This window comes from Rousettus aegyptiacus, unplaced genomic scaffold, assembly GCF_014176215.1.
Source record: "Rousettus aegyptiacus isolate mRouAeg1 unplaced genomic scaffold, mRouAeg1.p scaffold_m13_p_1, whole genome shotgun sequence".
Classification (NCBI taxonomy): Eukaryota; Metazoa; Chordata; class Mammalia; order Chiroptera; family Pteropodidae; genus Rousettus; species Rousettus aegyptiacus.
The window spans coordinates 92337661-92352776 of NW_023416284.1; the positions used below are offsets into that span (position 1 = coordinate 92337661).

Sequence of the window (15116 nt, forward strand, 5' to 3'; positions counted from 1 at the left end):
TAAGACATACCAAAACTTATGGGATTAGTAAAAGCAGTACTCGGTGAGAAATTTATAGAGGATCTCAAACCAACAGTCTGACTTTATACCTTAAGGAACCAGAAAAAGCAGAGCAAACTAGCCCTCAAGTCAACAGAAGGAATAATAAAAATTAGAGAAAAGGTAGAGGAAAAAGAAGGGGAAAAAACCCAAAGCAATAGAGAGAATCAACAAAACAAAAATTTGGTTCTTTGAAAAGATAATAAATTGACAAAACTTTAGTTAGACTAAAAAAAAATAGATGCAAATAACTAAAATCATAAATGGAAGCTGGTACATCACCATTGCCTTTACGGAATTTAAAGGATTCTAAGAGAATGCTATGAACAGCTGTATGCCAACAAGAGAATCTGGACAAAATGGAGGCCTAACAAGGTATTTACTCCTTCCCCCAGCCCCCCCCCCACCCCGTTCCATCCCATTTCCTTCACCTTCTGAACCTGACCCACACCCAAACTATTTTTCCCCTTGTTCTCCAGTCTCCTCCAGACTTCAGCTCCCTCAACAATGAGATGGGGATCAAAGTACTTGCATCTCTGAGTAGATGTAAAGGTCAGGGCCCTGCCCCTGGCCCTATACAGGCAGTATAGGTGTTTAAGGCATTGTCTGAACTGACAGAAAAGTATTTTGGAAACTGGAAAGCCTTAGTCAAATGTTAGCTCTTATAACTGGCCCAATCAACTTTCTCAGATCAAGTTCCCTCCAAGTAAAACAAATTCCCCTTGACTCCACCCCCGAAACTGCAAATCCCTATCACTGCCCCTCCCTTCTCCAGTCTCACCCCCAACTTGGCTTCCCATGTCAGTCTCAGATGCAGGCCCTGCAGGAAGCGACCCTGTCCTAGGCCTGCAGTTAGCCTCTCCCCTAGGCCTGGAAAAATTCACAGGATCCTGGGCTGAGAGCCAAGGGGTCTTCTTCCTGAAGAAGCACCTTCCCTTCTGCCCCTCTCACTCCCAAACTCAAGGCAGAAAGAGAAAGCTGGGGAAGGGGCCTCCGAGGACAGGCTTCCAACAGGTATCTGTCCTGATTGATCCATGGGTGGCCCGGTGGTTGAATATCACCCTGACCCCAAAGGGAAGAGCCTGCTTACTATGGTGTGCCCCCTCCCTCTCCACCTGTTCCAAACTTCTCCCTCCCTATATCCCTGGAGGCAGTCCCATACTTGCTTCCAGGTTTGGGAGAAAGTAGGGGGGTGTTGGGGTGGGGAGTTTTGAGAGGACAGGGTGACATTAGGTATACATTCCCTGTGCTGTAGACATTCCCCAAATGCCATCTGGTGCTTTGCTTCCTCCACTTACATTTCCTGGGTACCTGCTTGGAACCACTCAGCTGGATACCAAGAACAGAGGTTCTCGCAGCCTTCAGAAGGTGGGCATTCACAATGGGGGCATGTACAAGAATTACATGGTGCCACCTAGGGAAGAGGATCTTGGAGATCTTTCCCAAAGGAGGACGCAGCCCAAGTGAATTGTGAAGCAGTGTAATGGTGTACAGTGCATTTGAACTGCAAAAAGTTCTATGAGGCCAGAGAAAATAAGGGCAAGGCAGGTGGCAAGAAATGAGTCTGCAGAGGTGAGCAGGAGCCAAATCACAAAAGATATTGGGTACTAATCTAAGGAGTTGGAAGTTTACTCTGAAAGCTATGGGTAGGAAGAGAATTAGAAGTGTTGTCAGGAACACCATGGTGGGAGGGAAGGGTCAGTGAAGTCAAATAAGGCAAGTAGCCTTCGGACTTGTCAATGTTGCAGTCACCGGCCGTTGATGGGTGGCACTGGAGGCTCATCGGAGGGGAGGCGCAGACCTACGGTGACTCCACAGCTTATGGTTTTCTCTGGGTAGGCTCAGCTCTTGCATAGGAGGGGATAGGAATAGATGGAATAATTCAAGATTGGGATTGTGAAGGGAGGCTGCAGGGGAAGAACATGGGGACAAGAAACATGGAGTAAAGAGTGATGGATGAGTGAGTGATGAAGTGATGGACATGGGGTTAGACCTGGCACTGGCTGGATAGAGTTTGGTGGCCGGGATAGCCATATTTAAAAAGATTTTGGACATGGTTCCATAGTGTAGCAGTTAGCGCATCTCCTTTACATGCAGAGGGTCCTGGGTTTGTGCCTCAGTGGAGCCATGATCCATGGTCTATGGCCATGCCACCCTGAACAAGCCCAATGTCTGATCTCGGAAGATAAACAGGGTTGGGCCTGGTTAGTACTTGGATGAGAAACCACCTAGGAAGACCAGGTGCTGTAGGCATAAAGAATAATAAATAAATAAATAAATAAATAAATAAATAAATAAATAAATAAATAAATAAAATATTTTTATGTCAACAGAGACAGAGGAGCTGGCTATTTCCAGCATGGCCAGAGATCTGTATTCTTTCCTCAGGATTCCAAACCAGAACACTGGCGAAGTCCCTTCTCATTGTGCCTACTTCCCAGTCTGTAAAATGAAAGGATTAGATTAAATAACCCCTAAAATCCTTCTACTCTCACCATGCAATGATTCACTACTGTTGCCTTATTTTTATCCTCTTCACACCTATCCAAGTGCCATGACCATCCATACACCCTCAGTAAATATTTGTTGAGGTCCTGCTGGTCTCTCTCACACACACCTGGTAGTGTCTTGGTACGTCATCAGCGCCCAGCCTGTTGACTGAGTTATGGTGATACAATGAGTAAGTCCCTCCCTCTGCCTCCCCAGCAACCCTTCATGGGAGGTGTTTGGGGACCAGATGCAAATCCAGCCTTTGTTCACCAGCTTCCTACCTTCAGTTTCCATTTGCTCTGGTTCATCTTACACTCTAAAGTGACCAGGAGACAGCACTACTGAGTGCGCAAGAGGTCTGGTATCAGAACTCTCAGGTTTGACTATAGTTTCTCCGTTTATAACCTGTGTGACCTAGGATATATTACTTAACTTCTATATTTTCTTCTAAAAGTTTTATGACTCATTTTACACACTTGTGAATTTATTTTCATATATGTTTTGAGGTAGGGATCTAATTTTATTTTTTCCATTTGCTAGTCATTTGTTCCTCTACTGTTTATTGAATAACCCATCCTTTCTGCATTCAGGTGCATGTTTCTTCTGTCTCTTACCATATTCCCACATATGCGTAGGTCTGGTTCTTGGTCTCCTCTGTTCTATTTCTTAATTTATTCCTCTATTTAGTTATTCCCATTTATCAGGTTGTTTTAGTTACTGTATCTTTATATTAAGTCTTGATACTGATAGAACACAGGACTTCCCTTTTAGTCCTGTGTTTTTCCTTGTAGTTTTTCAAAATTGTCTTAGACATCTTTGGCACTTTACCTTATGGTTTTAAAAATTAGTTTGCCAATTCCTTTAAAAAGTAGTTTGCTTTCCTAAGCCTCCATTTCCTTTACCACAAAATGATGATGACCACAGGTCAGTGTTACAGAACTCCAAAGACTGAATGTAAAGCAGTGGACACACTTTCTGGCATTAAAGGCCTAGAACACAAAAAGCACTCAGTAGACAGTAGTATCATCTTCCCCAAATTCCCAGATTCAGTCACTGCTCTGTTTTAAAACCTTTGTTGGCTTCCCAGTCATGCGGAGTAAAGTTCACATAGCCAGCCAAGCCACTGGACCCCAGCTGACCTTTCCTGTGGCACCTCCTGCCTCTTCCATCTCCCTGCTCACTATCACTGTCATGTTCCAGCCCCAGCAAACTCACTGTTACCCAGTTGCAGCGCCTTGACCTTGCACAAGCTGTCTCCTTAGCTGAGAATTCCTTCATCCCTCATGAATCCTGATGGTCTCTCAGTTGATTGCATTTGTCACTTTGTGATCATTTGTGTCTGTTGTGACTTGTTTTAATGAACTTAGCACAGCCCTTAGCATTTCCCAAACAGATGTTCACTCTCAGCCACCATTTAATGATCACACACTGACTCTGCTATCCTACACCCTCCTTTACTGAATACTCACAACAATCCCAGAGTAGACTTCTCTCCCACTGAATAGGAAGGAACAGCGATGATGACTTGTCTAAGATCACAGAGCTTACTGACAACTGAACTGAGACCTGAATCCTGGTCTAATTCCAACGCTCACAGGTTCCATTATAGCAAGCGGCCTTTCGATGAATGACTGTTCCTCCTCCCTTTTCTGAATCTTGTACTCCATCACACCCTTCCATCATCCTCCTACTTGAGCTCTCCCCATCATCCTCTCACCCTGCTTCCGATGGCTCACCTCCCCAGGCTGTCATCTCTCCCATTTTATGCCATTTGTCATCCCAGCAGGTACCACTGTCAGGACTGAGTGTCCTGGGTTTAGCTCATTTCTGGTATTCAGGACATTGAACATGGAGCCTCATGGCTGCATCCTCAGATGCTGAGATGTTAGCTGGGTGTCACAAGTTCAAGGAGATAAAATAAACCTTTCACACCTCAAGTGTGTCTGAAACCAGAAAGCAAACAAGTCCATGGTTTATAATACCAAGCTTTCTTGGGCATGATTATCAAGTTTCTGGAAAGGATGGGTGACAGACTGGGGGATGAGCAGGAATCTCACATCTGGCTTGGATGGTCAGAGTCGCCACCCAGCAAAACAAAGGGCATAGAAAGTGCAATGCATGTTGTGGCACACTGTCCCCAGTGCTGGTCCCAGCAATGTCAGAACTGCAATAGTGTCCTTTGGACTAATTTTCTCTCGTCACCCATGCTCAGCTTCTCTCAATCCCTCTCCCCCCTTCCCTCTGATGGGCCATCTGTAGAATGGCCCACCATGATCTGACATGGGTGAATATAGTTTCCAGAACCCCAGGTCCCAGTAGAGGTGGCCATTTGTTGGTTTCCTAAGTTTATCACTTGCATTCACATTCATAAGCTCATAGCCTCATTACATACACTAAATCCGGCCAAAGAATCTTTCGATAGAGGAAGAAGGGATAATCATAATATCATAATATGGACAAAGGAGGCCAGCAGAATTAGAATTTTATGGGAAAAGAGTACCCTGACCAGTTGATAGGGAATTTGCCCTGCAGTGGAATAAAGTCATCAAGCTATTATTGTTCAGTAACCAACTTTCTGCCTATTTTTGACTACTCAGACAGCTGGTACACTAACCAGGTAATCTGGTTTGACATTCATCATCATATAAATGAGCTGTCACCCAGGCACACACTTCTCAGTTGGAATTAGGGTCATGCGAGCCTCGTCCTAGTAGTGACATTCTGCGTACACTGACAACATCGGGTTTCTTGGCTTACAAAACTTGGCCATGCCAACAGAGCCCCACAGAGGCCAGCCTGCCTCAGTGGATGAACACATTTATCTGATTGTGATATGCTGCTTATTCTTACTTTTATCCCCCCTCTCTTCATCCTCAGGTCCACCGAGTCCATATCACCTCATGTACAGTTATCACAAGCTTTCAGACTGCCTATCTCCAATTCTCCTGAGGGATCCTCCACAAATATGGCTGACGTATGACTGCCTTGTTCAAGAATGCTTCACATGTGCGAAGCCAAACTCCTTGGCCTGAATTTTGTGGTCTTCTATAATTTAACCTCATCATGCTTTATTTTTCATTATAGCTCAAAATGCTCTTCATCTTTGGGCCTGGGGAACACAGCTCGCTTAATGTTGCTCTCTCACTGACGATGCCCTGCCTGTTACCCTCTGCTTGCAAGTCCTACCACTACACATCTCCAAACTGCCACTCCAGCCCTCTTGACTCTGCCATGCCCAACTTCTGCTTCCACACAGGAAAGCAACTTCTTGCTATCTTGGATATCTTGTTATCTTGGATGTGCTTACCTCTGTCCCCTCATGCTCCTTTGGGCTCCTAGGAAAGCCTCCTTGGCTGAGGGCAGGCCCGCTCCTTAGCACTGGGCACTAACAGTCTGCCCAGGGATCTTCTTGGGAACCTTGTAGCAGTGATGGCAAGAGAAAACAAAACACTGATTCTCACTTCACTGCCTGCCACACGCTTCTCTAATTTACCCCTTACTCGAACTCCCTGAACAGCAAATCTTCCATGGGACCACCTATGATTTCTGGGGCAACTCCCAAGAACCCAGCAGAGAGTGGGAGTAAAATTGAGTCTGATGCAGAGGACCCAAGGAAAACCTCTAGAAAGAAGAGACCAGACACTAAGCAGGAATGTGTGTGAAATACTGGTTTTATTGGTTGGCACAAGATTACAACCTACAATCCCAAAGCCCTTCCCTCCCACACAGCTCAAATGGAGGGAAACTAACACAAAGAATGGAATAGCATGCTCACAGGTTTAAGCATTTGTTTGTACAAAAAGAAGTAGGATGTGGGGGTGGTAGAATTTCAGGGATAGTACCAAAGCTCTACCTAGACCATGGGGGAGGGGTCTGTCTGTCCTCTGTTGCAGGCACCACGTAAGCAGATGCTTTAGTAAAAAATGGGAATGGTTACATACAGCTGGCCTGCTATTAAAAGGGGAAAGTGGAACTCATATCTGTTAGGCACCTGTCTCGGGTTCAAAACTAGAGTTGGACCCAGTTCCCCTTTCTTTTCAGCCCTCCTCCTCAATCCAACTGTATTCATGGGAAAGAGAAGTGTGAAGGAAGCCTGAACATCCTTCTTGAGAAAAGGAAACCTGAAAACTGTTTCCTTCTGCTTTCTCTGGACTAAGTTCCACTCCCCTCAGTGCCTAAAAGCACTGAGAATCTCTTCCTTGGGAGTGCTGTGAAGATACTGGGGAAGAGGTCAGGCTTGGGCAGGTGGCCCAAGTGGGTAGGAAGGTCAACTTGATTTTCCATGCAATACCAAGCAAGGCTGTTTTGGAGGGAAACAAGCAAAAAAAAAAAAAAAAAAAAAAAAAAAAGGGAAACAAGGCCATGTACCCATAGGGTGGAACTTAAGTCCTGGAGTGCATTTGGATTAGGGTAAGGGTAATACTATTCCAAACCCATTTCATACCGCAGCACCAGGTCCCAAGAGATTAAATGACCATAACCAATCCTTCTTCTCATATAAGTGCTGTTCCTCGAGTTCCCAGTTTTGTTCATTCTGGGTTACTTCTGCCAATCTCTCCAAGGATGTGAGTACTCAGCCCATTGGTTGCTCTATTTTCTACACTTCCTACAAATATGAAACACACTGTCTAAGCAGGTGACACATACACTCCATAGAATGGTCAAGGAGCTAGGCGACCTATGACAGGAAGGCTAAATTGTTTGCTTTTCTGAGTGATCCTGACGTAACAGGACAGCAGCAGAGTTCTGGGTGGGAACAGAAGTCTAGCTTCCGCCTGTGTGATCCCCAAGGGATCCCTGGGTGTGTGGGCCCCTGACTCTCTGTCTCAGGTCTGAAGACATTACTACACTTGGCCATTTAAGCCTCAGCTAAACTGTATGAGCACTAGGGAGGAAGGACTTCTATCTTTTGGAAAAAGTTAAACTCAATACATCTTGGCTATTTTGCCTCAATCCAAGTGGTTCCCTGGAAATATCTGTTGGACTTGGCCAAAGGTAGACTGCATCTGGGCGATACACTTGTGACAGTTCTGTTGTAGAACTGGAATGATTTTAATCTTTCTGCTGCCAGTGGTAGATGAGTGGAGTGGAGGTGGTCATAGGGAGAAAACACCTTAAACCTTATGCCATTTGGAGACCATAATCTGCAGCTGAACAAACAAAGCTGGGGCCTCACTGACTCTGATGAGCCCACCCCCTACCAACGTTACTGGACTGGATGGGAGATGAAGTCCTTAAAATAAAAGCTGGGCTGTTAAGTATAAAACGGCTACTACTGGGCTTCCACTTTCTCTCTCTGAGGAATAGTACACTTGGTAGGCCAGAGACACTTTTTTTTTTAACTTTTACAACAGCTCCCAACAGCCTCAAATGCTCCTGACTTCCTTAAGCACATGGCAAACTGGTAGCTGTCTTTCTTTGGATGCACTAACTCAAATTTTACTTTTTCAAATCAATCTTTTATTAACTAGTTTGAATATTTTCAGACCACAAAACAATAAAAACAGAACTGACATTTACAAAACTGCACCACATACTATTTCTTTTACAATAGAATGGACCAATTGTTTAAATACTAAATGCAACACTATGTCACTGGGCCCTGGACTCACTCAAGCATCTGTGCCCTGAGCAACAAACCTATGTACGTCCATTCACAGGTGGAAGTGAAAGGGTGAGCTTCTCAAAGGCTAAACAAAACACCTGAAGCAAATTAGATTGTGGAAGGGTCAGTCCCCTTAAATCCTGAACAGAAACGCTCACAGCCATGTGGTGAAAGGGCAGGGTTGTGCCTGTGCGCTGTGGCTTAGATGCCTCTCTTTTCCTTCAGAACTCCTCTGTTCTTGGGAGCAACAGCACTGCCTGCTCCCTGAGCAAAGACCCTCCCTTCTGTTTAGCACTTGGGAAGCTCTCTAAGACCTAATTTCAGATCTGCCCCAGGTAGAGGCTCTCTGTTGAGCAGATCCATTGTTCTGGTTACTGGGTGTCTTCATAATCAGCCTCTATCTTCCTTGGCATAACTCATATCTGTTATCCTGCTGAAATCAAGTAACCAAAACTAGATGTCATCTTTGGTCATTTATAATTGAGCCTGAAAAGTTATTTTTTCCCAATAGGACAATAAAGAGGTAAAAGAGGCTACGTGGAACTGCTGCTGCTTTAGGTTAACATTTCAATTCAGCACAAAAATGCTCAGGAAGACCAGTTCCTATCAGTATGACTTCTGTAGGGATTTATAGGAAATCTCATAGGAAAAATGATTTCCTGGAGGTGAGACACTGCACCCCATACTACAGAGAGGCGAGTACAATCTCAAGGCCTAGTATCCGGACTAAGGCATCTTGCTTTTTTCCTAAGGAGTTGCAAAGACTCATTTGATCTAAATGCTTGATGGGGGCCTCGAGCCTAGAAGAGTGATTTTACTGTACTGTCGAGATGTTCTCTGAAAGGTACAACCCGCAGATAGTAAGCAATTTAGTAAGTAACTGTCCCAGAAGCAGAATTTATGTTCCTCAAGTCAATGGTTAATAAAAATTTTACATCTGGCATGGCTGAAATGGTGGTAGAAGAATTAGTAGCACATCAAAATGGTGATGAAGCTGGAAAATGACAATGCTGCAGTTTTTGTATCTTTTAAAGCCTATCTCCAGGGTTTTAAATGCCTGTTTTGGTCTTCAGTGGCTCCTGTGTGGGGTTAAGAGCTAGGAATGTAAACCAAAGGAAACGTAGAGTAATTAATTAAACAACTGATTGCTGGAGGCACAGAAGCAATGACCCTTGCCTGTTAGATATCAATCTTATTTTAGCCAAAAGCACTTCCTTCTTTAGCAGAGTCCCTCCTGGTGTGCTGAATTAAGTTTGTATGGCTTCCCTTTGAGCACGTCTTGCCATGGACAGTCTCGTTTTCTAAGACAAGCTCAAGCTCACCAAATTATCACTACAAAATTTTATGGGAGAGAGATGACTTTTTTACTTAGAAATCTTCATACTGCAGGGCTATATAAAATCATGTGACTGCTAACCTCAAGGAATCTGTCCAAATCAACAAATGCGATTCTCATTTTATTTATTAAATTTTAAGGGGACTTAGGAGGACACATTATTTGATTAATCTGAAGGTGAGGGGTATCATTTTCTCAGATGTCCTGTTTAGGATTCTCACATTCCTGAAAGGTTATGAGCTAATGCAAGAACGTGGTCAAAATGTGAAACTGCCCTTGTAGAAGGAGTGGAAGGCTGCTAGATTCTAAAGGAGTGTCTGCCTAAAATCTCCAGGACCCTAGCACCTGTGTGATTTCAAGTCAACCTGATGTTAAGGCCAACAGTATCTTTTAGGGATTTTAGTCAATGCTTCCCAATTTACCATTTACCTAAAAATCTCAAATGTCTCGCTGCTCTGCCATCTACTCCGAGTAAGGTGAGTGCCCTGATGGAGCAAGGCTGAGGCCACGAAGATGAACAGCGGCACTGCTTGGAAGCCTCCCCATCCTTTGGGGAAGAGGTCCCACCCCAGTGGGGCTCTGAGGAAACGACTGCCACCTCAACTGGAAGGTGTGAACTGCAGAGCCTTGTTTGCCCTCTTTATCTTCAAGAATAAGAACTAGAAGAGCCGTCTCCACTATTCAATCACTATTAAATAATTTCCTTGCCCCAGAACTGCATGAATTAACTGTCTGGTGTGTGTCCACACAAAATAAAAATGTGGATTACTTTCTGAAATGCAGATGGAACTAGGATGAAGGTATAGTGTCAATATAGCTAACCTTCATTTCTCTTAAAGCAAAAATTCATGCCACTGTGGTGATTTTTCCAGGCATTTCTTCTAATTCTAAATCTACTCTCAACTAGGACAAGCTTACAAAACACTTTGGAAATATTAAAAAATCACAGTTGTGGCAAAAATCACATTGTGGTTAAATCCTTTTTGTGAACTACAAAAATGTGGCTTGGGCTAAGCTGTTGTGAAAAAAGATCAGGCAGGGAGACCAACAAAGGCATTAATACAACACTTAATGGAAATGACAAATATGTAAAGTACAACATGTGAAACGCACCCAGGTCCAACAGAAGACTGATCTTCTGGTTAAAGAGGGTTAGAAGGTGCCTCTAATGAGCACTGTACATGGAGAAGAGAAAGGAAAAGAGAAAGAGGAAGAATGGTTCTGCATGGAACTTTTTTCTTCTAAAAACAAAAGGTGACTTCTTTCTTCTAAGCAAGTCTAGGAGACTTTACGGCTCTTAACATCGAAACAAAATATTTTTTTGCCATGTAGCAATGTGACTACAAAACTGCTGCAAAACACACCCAGAGGGCAGTGACACACTCTGTCCCCAGAGGCCTTATGAGCAGTAAGGCCTTAAGTACCTCATTACTCCATAGCACTCAACACTGCGATGCGGAAGGTGGAAATCCTGCAGGAGGCCACCTTCTTGGCTTTCCATGACCTCAGAGTGGGTAAAATACCTTCATACTTTTTGATCCCTCCAGATAGCCTGTGAGACAGCCCACTCCATACAGGACAGATGGGGCCACAGATACTTGTAAAAACAAAACACAGTCAATTCATTAAACGTTTCCATCGTGTTATGTTTGCTACAAGAAAAATCAAGATTCCTGTTTCATGGGCTGCACTGTTCTGGAGGGCTACAAAAAAATCTAAAATGACTTACTCCTGAGGGCAGACCCCTATCTGTCTTCTCTCCTCTCTTCCCCACTCTCTCACACAGAAAAAGTCCTGGTCCAAAAAGATGACATGAACTCACCGGTGTTTCCCCAATGGCTATAATTTATAAACTATATACAAATTTTAATTTTAAAAAATCTGTTGCTATCTTTCTCTACCCTGAAGATGGTGGACTTTGATGGATGCTCCAGTAATAACCAGAATCTGAGATGTGCAAATTTGCTGTGAGAAAGAGACTTTTTTTCCCTGAACGCAGGAACCTGTTTTTGTCAAGCCTGAATAAATACTTGCAGAATTAATGGTAAATCAGTGTCAATGAAATAAATAGTTTGAAAGTAGGGTAATTTCTGCGCTTTCATTTCTCCTTGTTTTCTCTGGAGAGATATAAAGTTTACTGCAATTTGGGTTTAAGTAATCTATCACACAATGGCTGTGACTATACATCTGGAAAGGTAGCCATGGTATTTATGGTGACAAGGGAAAAACATCAATTCCTGTTCATCAGAATCCCAGTTTAACAGAAAAGATCACCAGTTTCAACAATTCTGGGATTGAACAAAGCCTCCTTTTGTCAGTCAAGAAAGCATCAGCATAATCTTTCCAGTTAACTGCATTAATAGGATCCATTCATGTCACTAAAAAATACTTCTTGGCATCATTCACTTTCCTGACTCAAAGATGCCAACAACAATCCAAACTGGACTTTGTAGGGTAGTATATTGTTACACCAGCCCAGTAAAAACATCTTCAGATCATTAAAAAGTACACAAATTACTATTAACATTGCAGTTCCCGTTTCAGGAGTACTGACTGTTTTCCTGCAAAGCACTTTCAATTTGTATCATAAAGGCAGAATTTATTTGGAAGAATGTGCTTTTGGGATTCCACTTAGTGCTTAGAACTTATTTGATCTTCTTATGTATTTGAATGGAACCTTAGAATGCTCTAAACAGGCAACAAGCAGCAGTGTGTTCATTTTTAAGTAGGACATGTGAACAGCGAGTTAGATTTAGACTCAAATCCCATGGTGCTGTTTCTATCCACTGGGACCCTTACTTGGGGCTAGAATTCCTTTCCCAGAGACAGGATGGTATCCTAAGGAAAGTGCCAGCACTGTTTTGGTTCTGTGTTTTATGAGTGGGAGAGAAGACGCAAACTAAGAATAGATAACAAAATTTAAATTTACCAACTGATGTCCGCCAAAATGTTGAACACTAAATGACAAAAGCCTACCAGATACATACATTTCTTATAGTGGGAGGGAAGAGCAAAAGCTTTTCAAAATTTGAGTATTTATTAGAATTTTTAAATAAGGAGAACTACGATTTTAATTTCACATCTTGGCTATGTTTTGACAAAGGAGATGCCACTAAGAGTTATAGCAACAAACTCCTGTCCCAAGCCAGGGATTGATCAGTGTCTCCCCCACTCCCAGTCACAGCCCCAGATCTCAATACCCTTTTCTACTTACTTCCCAACTAAACAACTCAATTGGCAAATGAAACCAACATGAAACCTGTACCAAAAACCAACAAGACAGTTTGCAGTGAGCTAATGCATTATGTAGCTGTTCTAGTAAATGATTAAGCTTCTCCCATATCACTTCTCAGCAGAAGATGGACCTTTCACATCTCAGTGGGAGGCAAATTCAGTATTTCTGCGCATGCTCCATGGTGCAATTACAAGAGCTATAACATTACGAAGATCAGCAAACACCTGAAATTTCCTCATGTGTACTTTTCAGGAACTTAACAAGGTTACCCGGGATGGGGACAGGGCTGTACAGATGCACTTGCTAGATGCTTCAGAGCACAAGGACAATATCCAGTTCGGCACACTGTAAGGCATGTATGCACAGGAGAGAGGCTGTTGTCGGTAGTAAGTAGCATTATGGAAAAAATTCCAAACCAGCAGGATAGAAACAGTGCTTGATGCTCCAGTTTTTTAGATAGTAATCCCAAGAATCCAGTTCAAATCCCTATTGTCAACATGCAGGGGAGGAATTCAACTGCTATCACTGTTTCTCCAGATCTGAGCTGAGGCCATTTGCTCCTGGCTTGGTAATAAAAAAGGAAATAGGTTTCTTCCTATGTCTTTCTTGGCATGGAAACACAGCTTGCGAAGAGAAGGCTACGAGTCCTAGGAGCACTAGGAAGGTAGCTAAACTCTTCCCTTACCTTACATAACTACAACAATGACTAGAGAAAAGAGAAAGGACAGGAAGACTTATCTAGACACTAGCAGAAAAATTAAGAAGTAAATTGCGAGGCTCTCTATTTCAGAAACACCCCAAATTTGAAAAACAAAACAAAAACTTGAAAAAAATTTAAACTGTTAAATTCTTCTTCTAAAAGTCATTTATTTACATATTATATGCCCAGGATATAATGTGTAGATAAATGTATCCTGCAGTGAAACTGACCAACCTACTGGACTGAACAGCATATTACAGAACAAATTCTTGAAAGGTTTCATCTCATATTGGTAGCTTTTAATTTAAAAAAATTAAAAATCAAAGAAAAATGTCTGGCCAGGGCTGGGATGAGACAAAGAGGAATACTTCAGAATCCAAGGCAAAGGGAAGGCTGTCTGCCTCTTTTTAGAGAATTGTAGGGGTATGAAAAGAGAGGGACAGATCATGCACAAAAGTACTTACAAATTACATACCCAACCCCCACCCACCTCAAAAAAACAAGAAGAAAAAGCCCCATCACTTAACACCAAACAGGAACATTATCAATAAACCCTTCCTCTGCTGCCCATCATGCCTTATTTGAAAGAGGAGGCCTGTGAAGAGAGGTGAAAAGAGCAAGAGTGAGAGGGAAGATCTGCACTTCAGTCTAATTTTCAATTTCCATTTCTCTTACAGGAAGTCTTCAGTCATCTGATGCCTGGCATAGAGCTCTGAGCAGAAACTGAGTATGTGGTGGTCACGACCGGGGTGCCATTGTTGGCTGAGTAGCCTTGCCTCAATGTTTCAAAATACGATGCCTGCACCGGTTTGTGATACTGCAGCACTTTTATGGCATCTTCTATTTTAAACCACTCCCTCTTCCTTCCTGTGGAGGCAGAGAAAAAAGAAATCAGTACAAAGGGGAAGCAACAAAAGGTTTCTAATCTTAAAACTTTTGAGAAAATGTAGAAGAAAAAATGAAAGTAATGGTTTTTAATATTTTAAAAATACGTTATAAACATATTTTCCTTATTTTTTCTCCTCAGAATAATGCAAGCACACTTTATAAGCTTTAAATACTGTACATATGTGTAATGCAAAATATACACAAGAAATAGGAAAATTCAAGCATCAACAGTAATTGTATGAAACCATCCTCCAGAGAGAACCACTGCTAGTGGTTGCCTCTTGCACTCCCGAGCCTCTGGGCTTTTCTGGGCTTGCATGTAAGTGTCTAACATTCAGCCAGTATCCCTATTTTCTGCAAAAATCAACATGAACATCAAACTCCCAGAATTACCTGGATGGCTCGTTTGTAATCAGTTATTTATTTTAAAAAATTTATGAGTGATATAGCTATAGAGCAGAAAATACAAAGAGGAAAAATAATCTCAACACAATCACTATTAACTTTTAAGTCTGTTTCTTTTTAAAAACGTGTGTCAGGTGCCACTGAATTGGCTCTGACTCCTGGCGATCGATCCTATGAATGAGTGATGTCCACACTGTCCTGCCCTCAACAGCTCTGCTCAGTTCCTGTAGACTCACACTGATAGTTTCATTTACAAATTCAATCCATCTCATATGTGGTCCTTCTCTTAATGCATATTCTAAAATCCTTTATCATTTTTTCTCTTATAATGAAAGATTGTTGCTTAAAATTGGGAAAACAGAGGAAAGTATAAAGAATATAATTACCCATAATTTAATAAATCGGAAATGACAATTCT

At 42.5% G+C, this 15116-nt stretch overlaps 1 protein-coding gene and 1 pseudogene across 1 annotated transcript in view; one reads left to right on the plus strand and one right to left on the minus strand.

Moving 5' to 3' along the window:
• Window positions 1–2176: 2176 nt before the first annotated feature.
• LOC118605343 lies at window positions 2177–2292 on the plus strand (annotated as a pseudogene).
• A 3890-nt stretch (window positions 2293–6182) lies between these two features.
• Window positions 6183–15116, minus strand: part of NUDT3 (nudix hydrolase 3) — a 99096-nt gene continuing 90162 nt past the window's right edge. Inside the window, exon 5 of the mRNA XM_016146952.2 lies at window positions 6183–14272. Coding sequence (XP_016002438.1) covers window positions 14094–14272 — 179 coding nt within the window. The 3' untranslated portion in view covers window positions 6183–14093. The remainder of the gene's footprint in view (window positions 14273–15116) is intronic.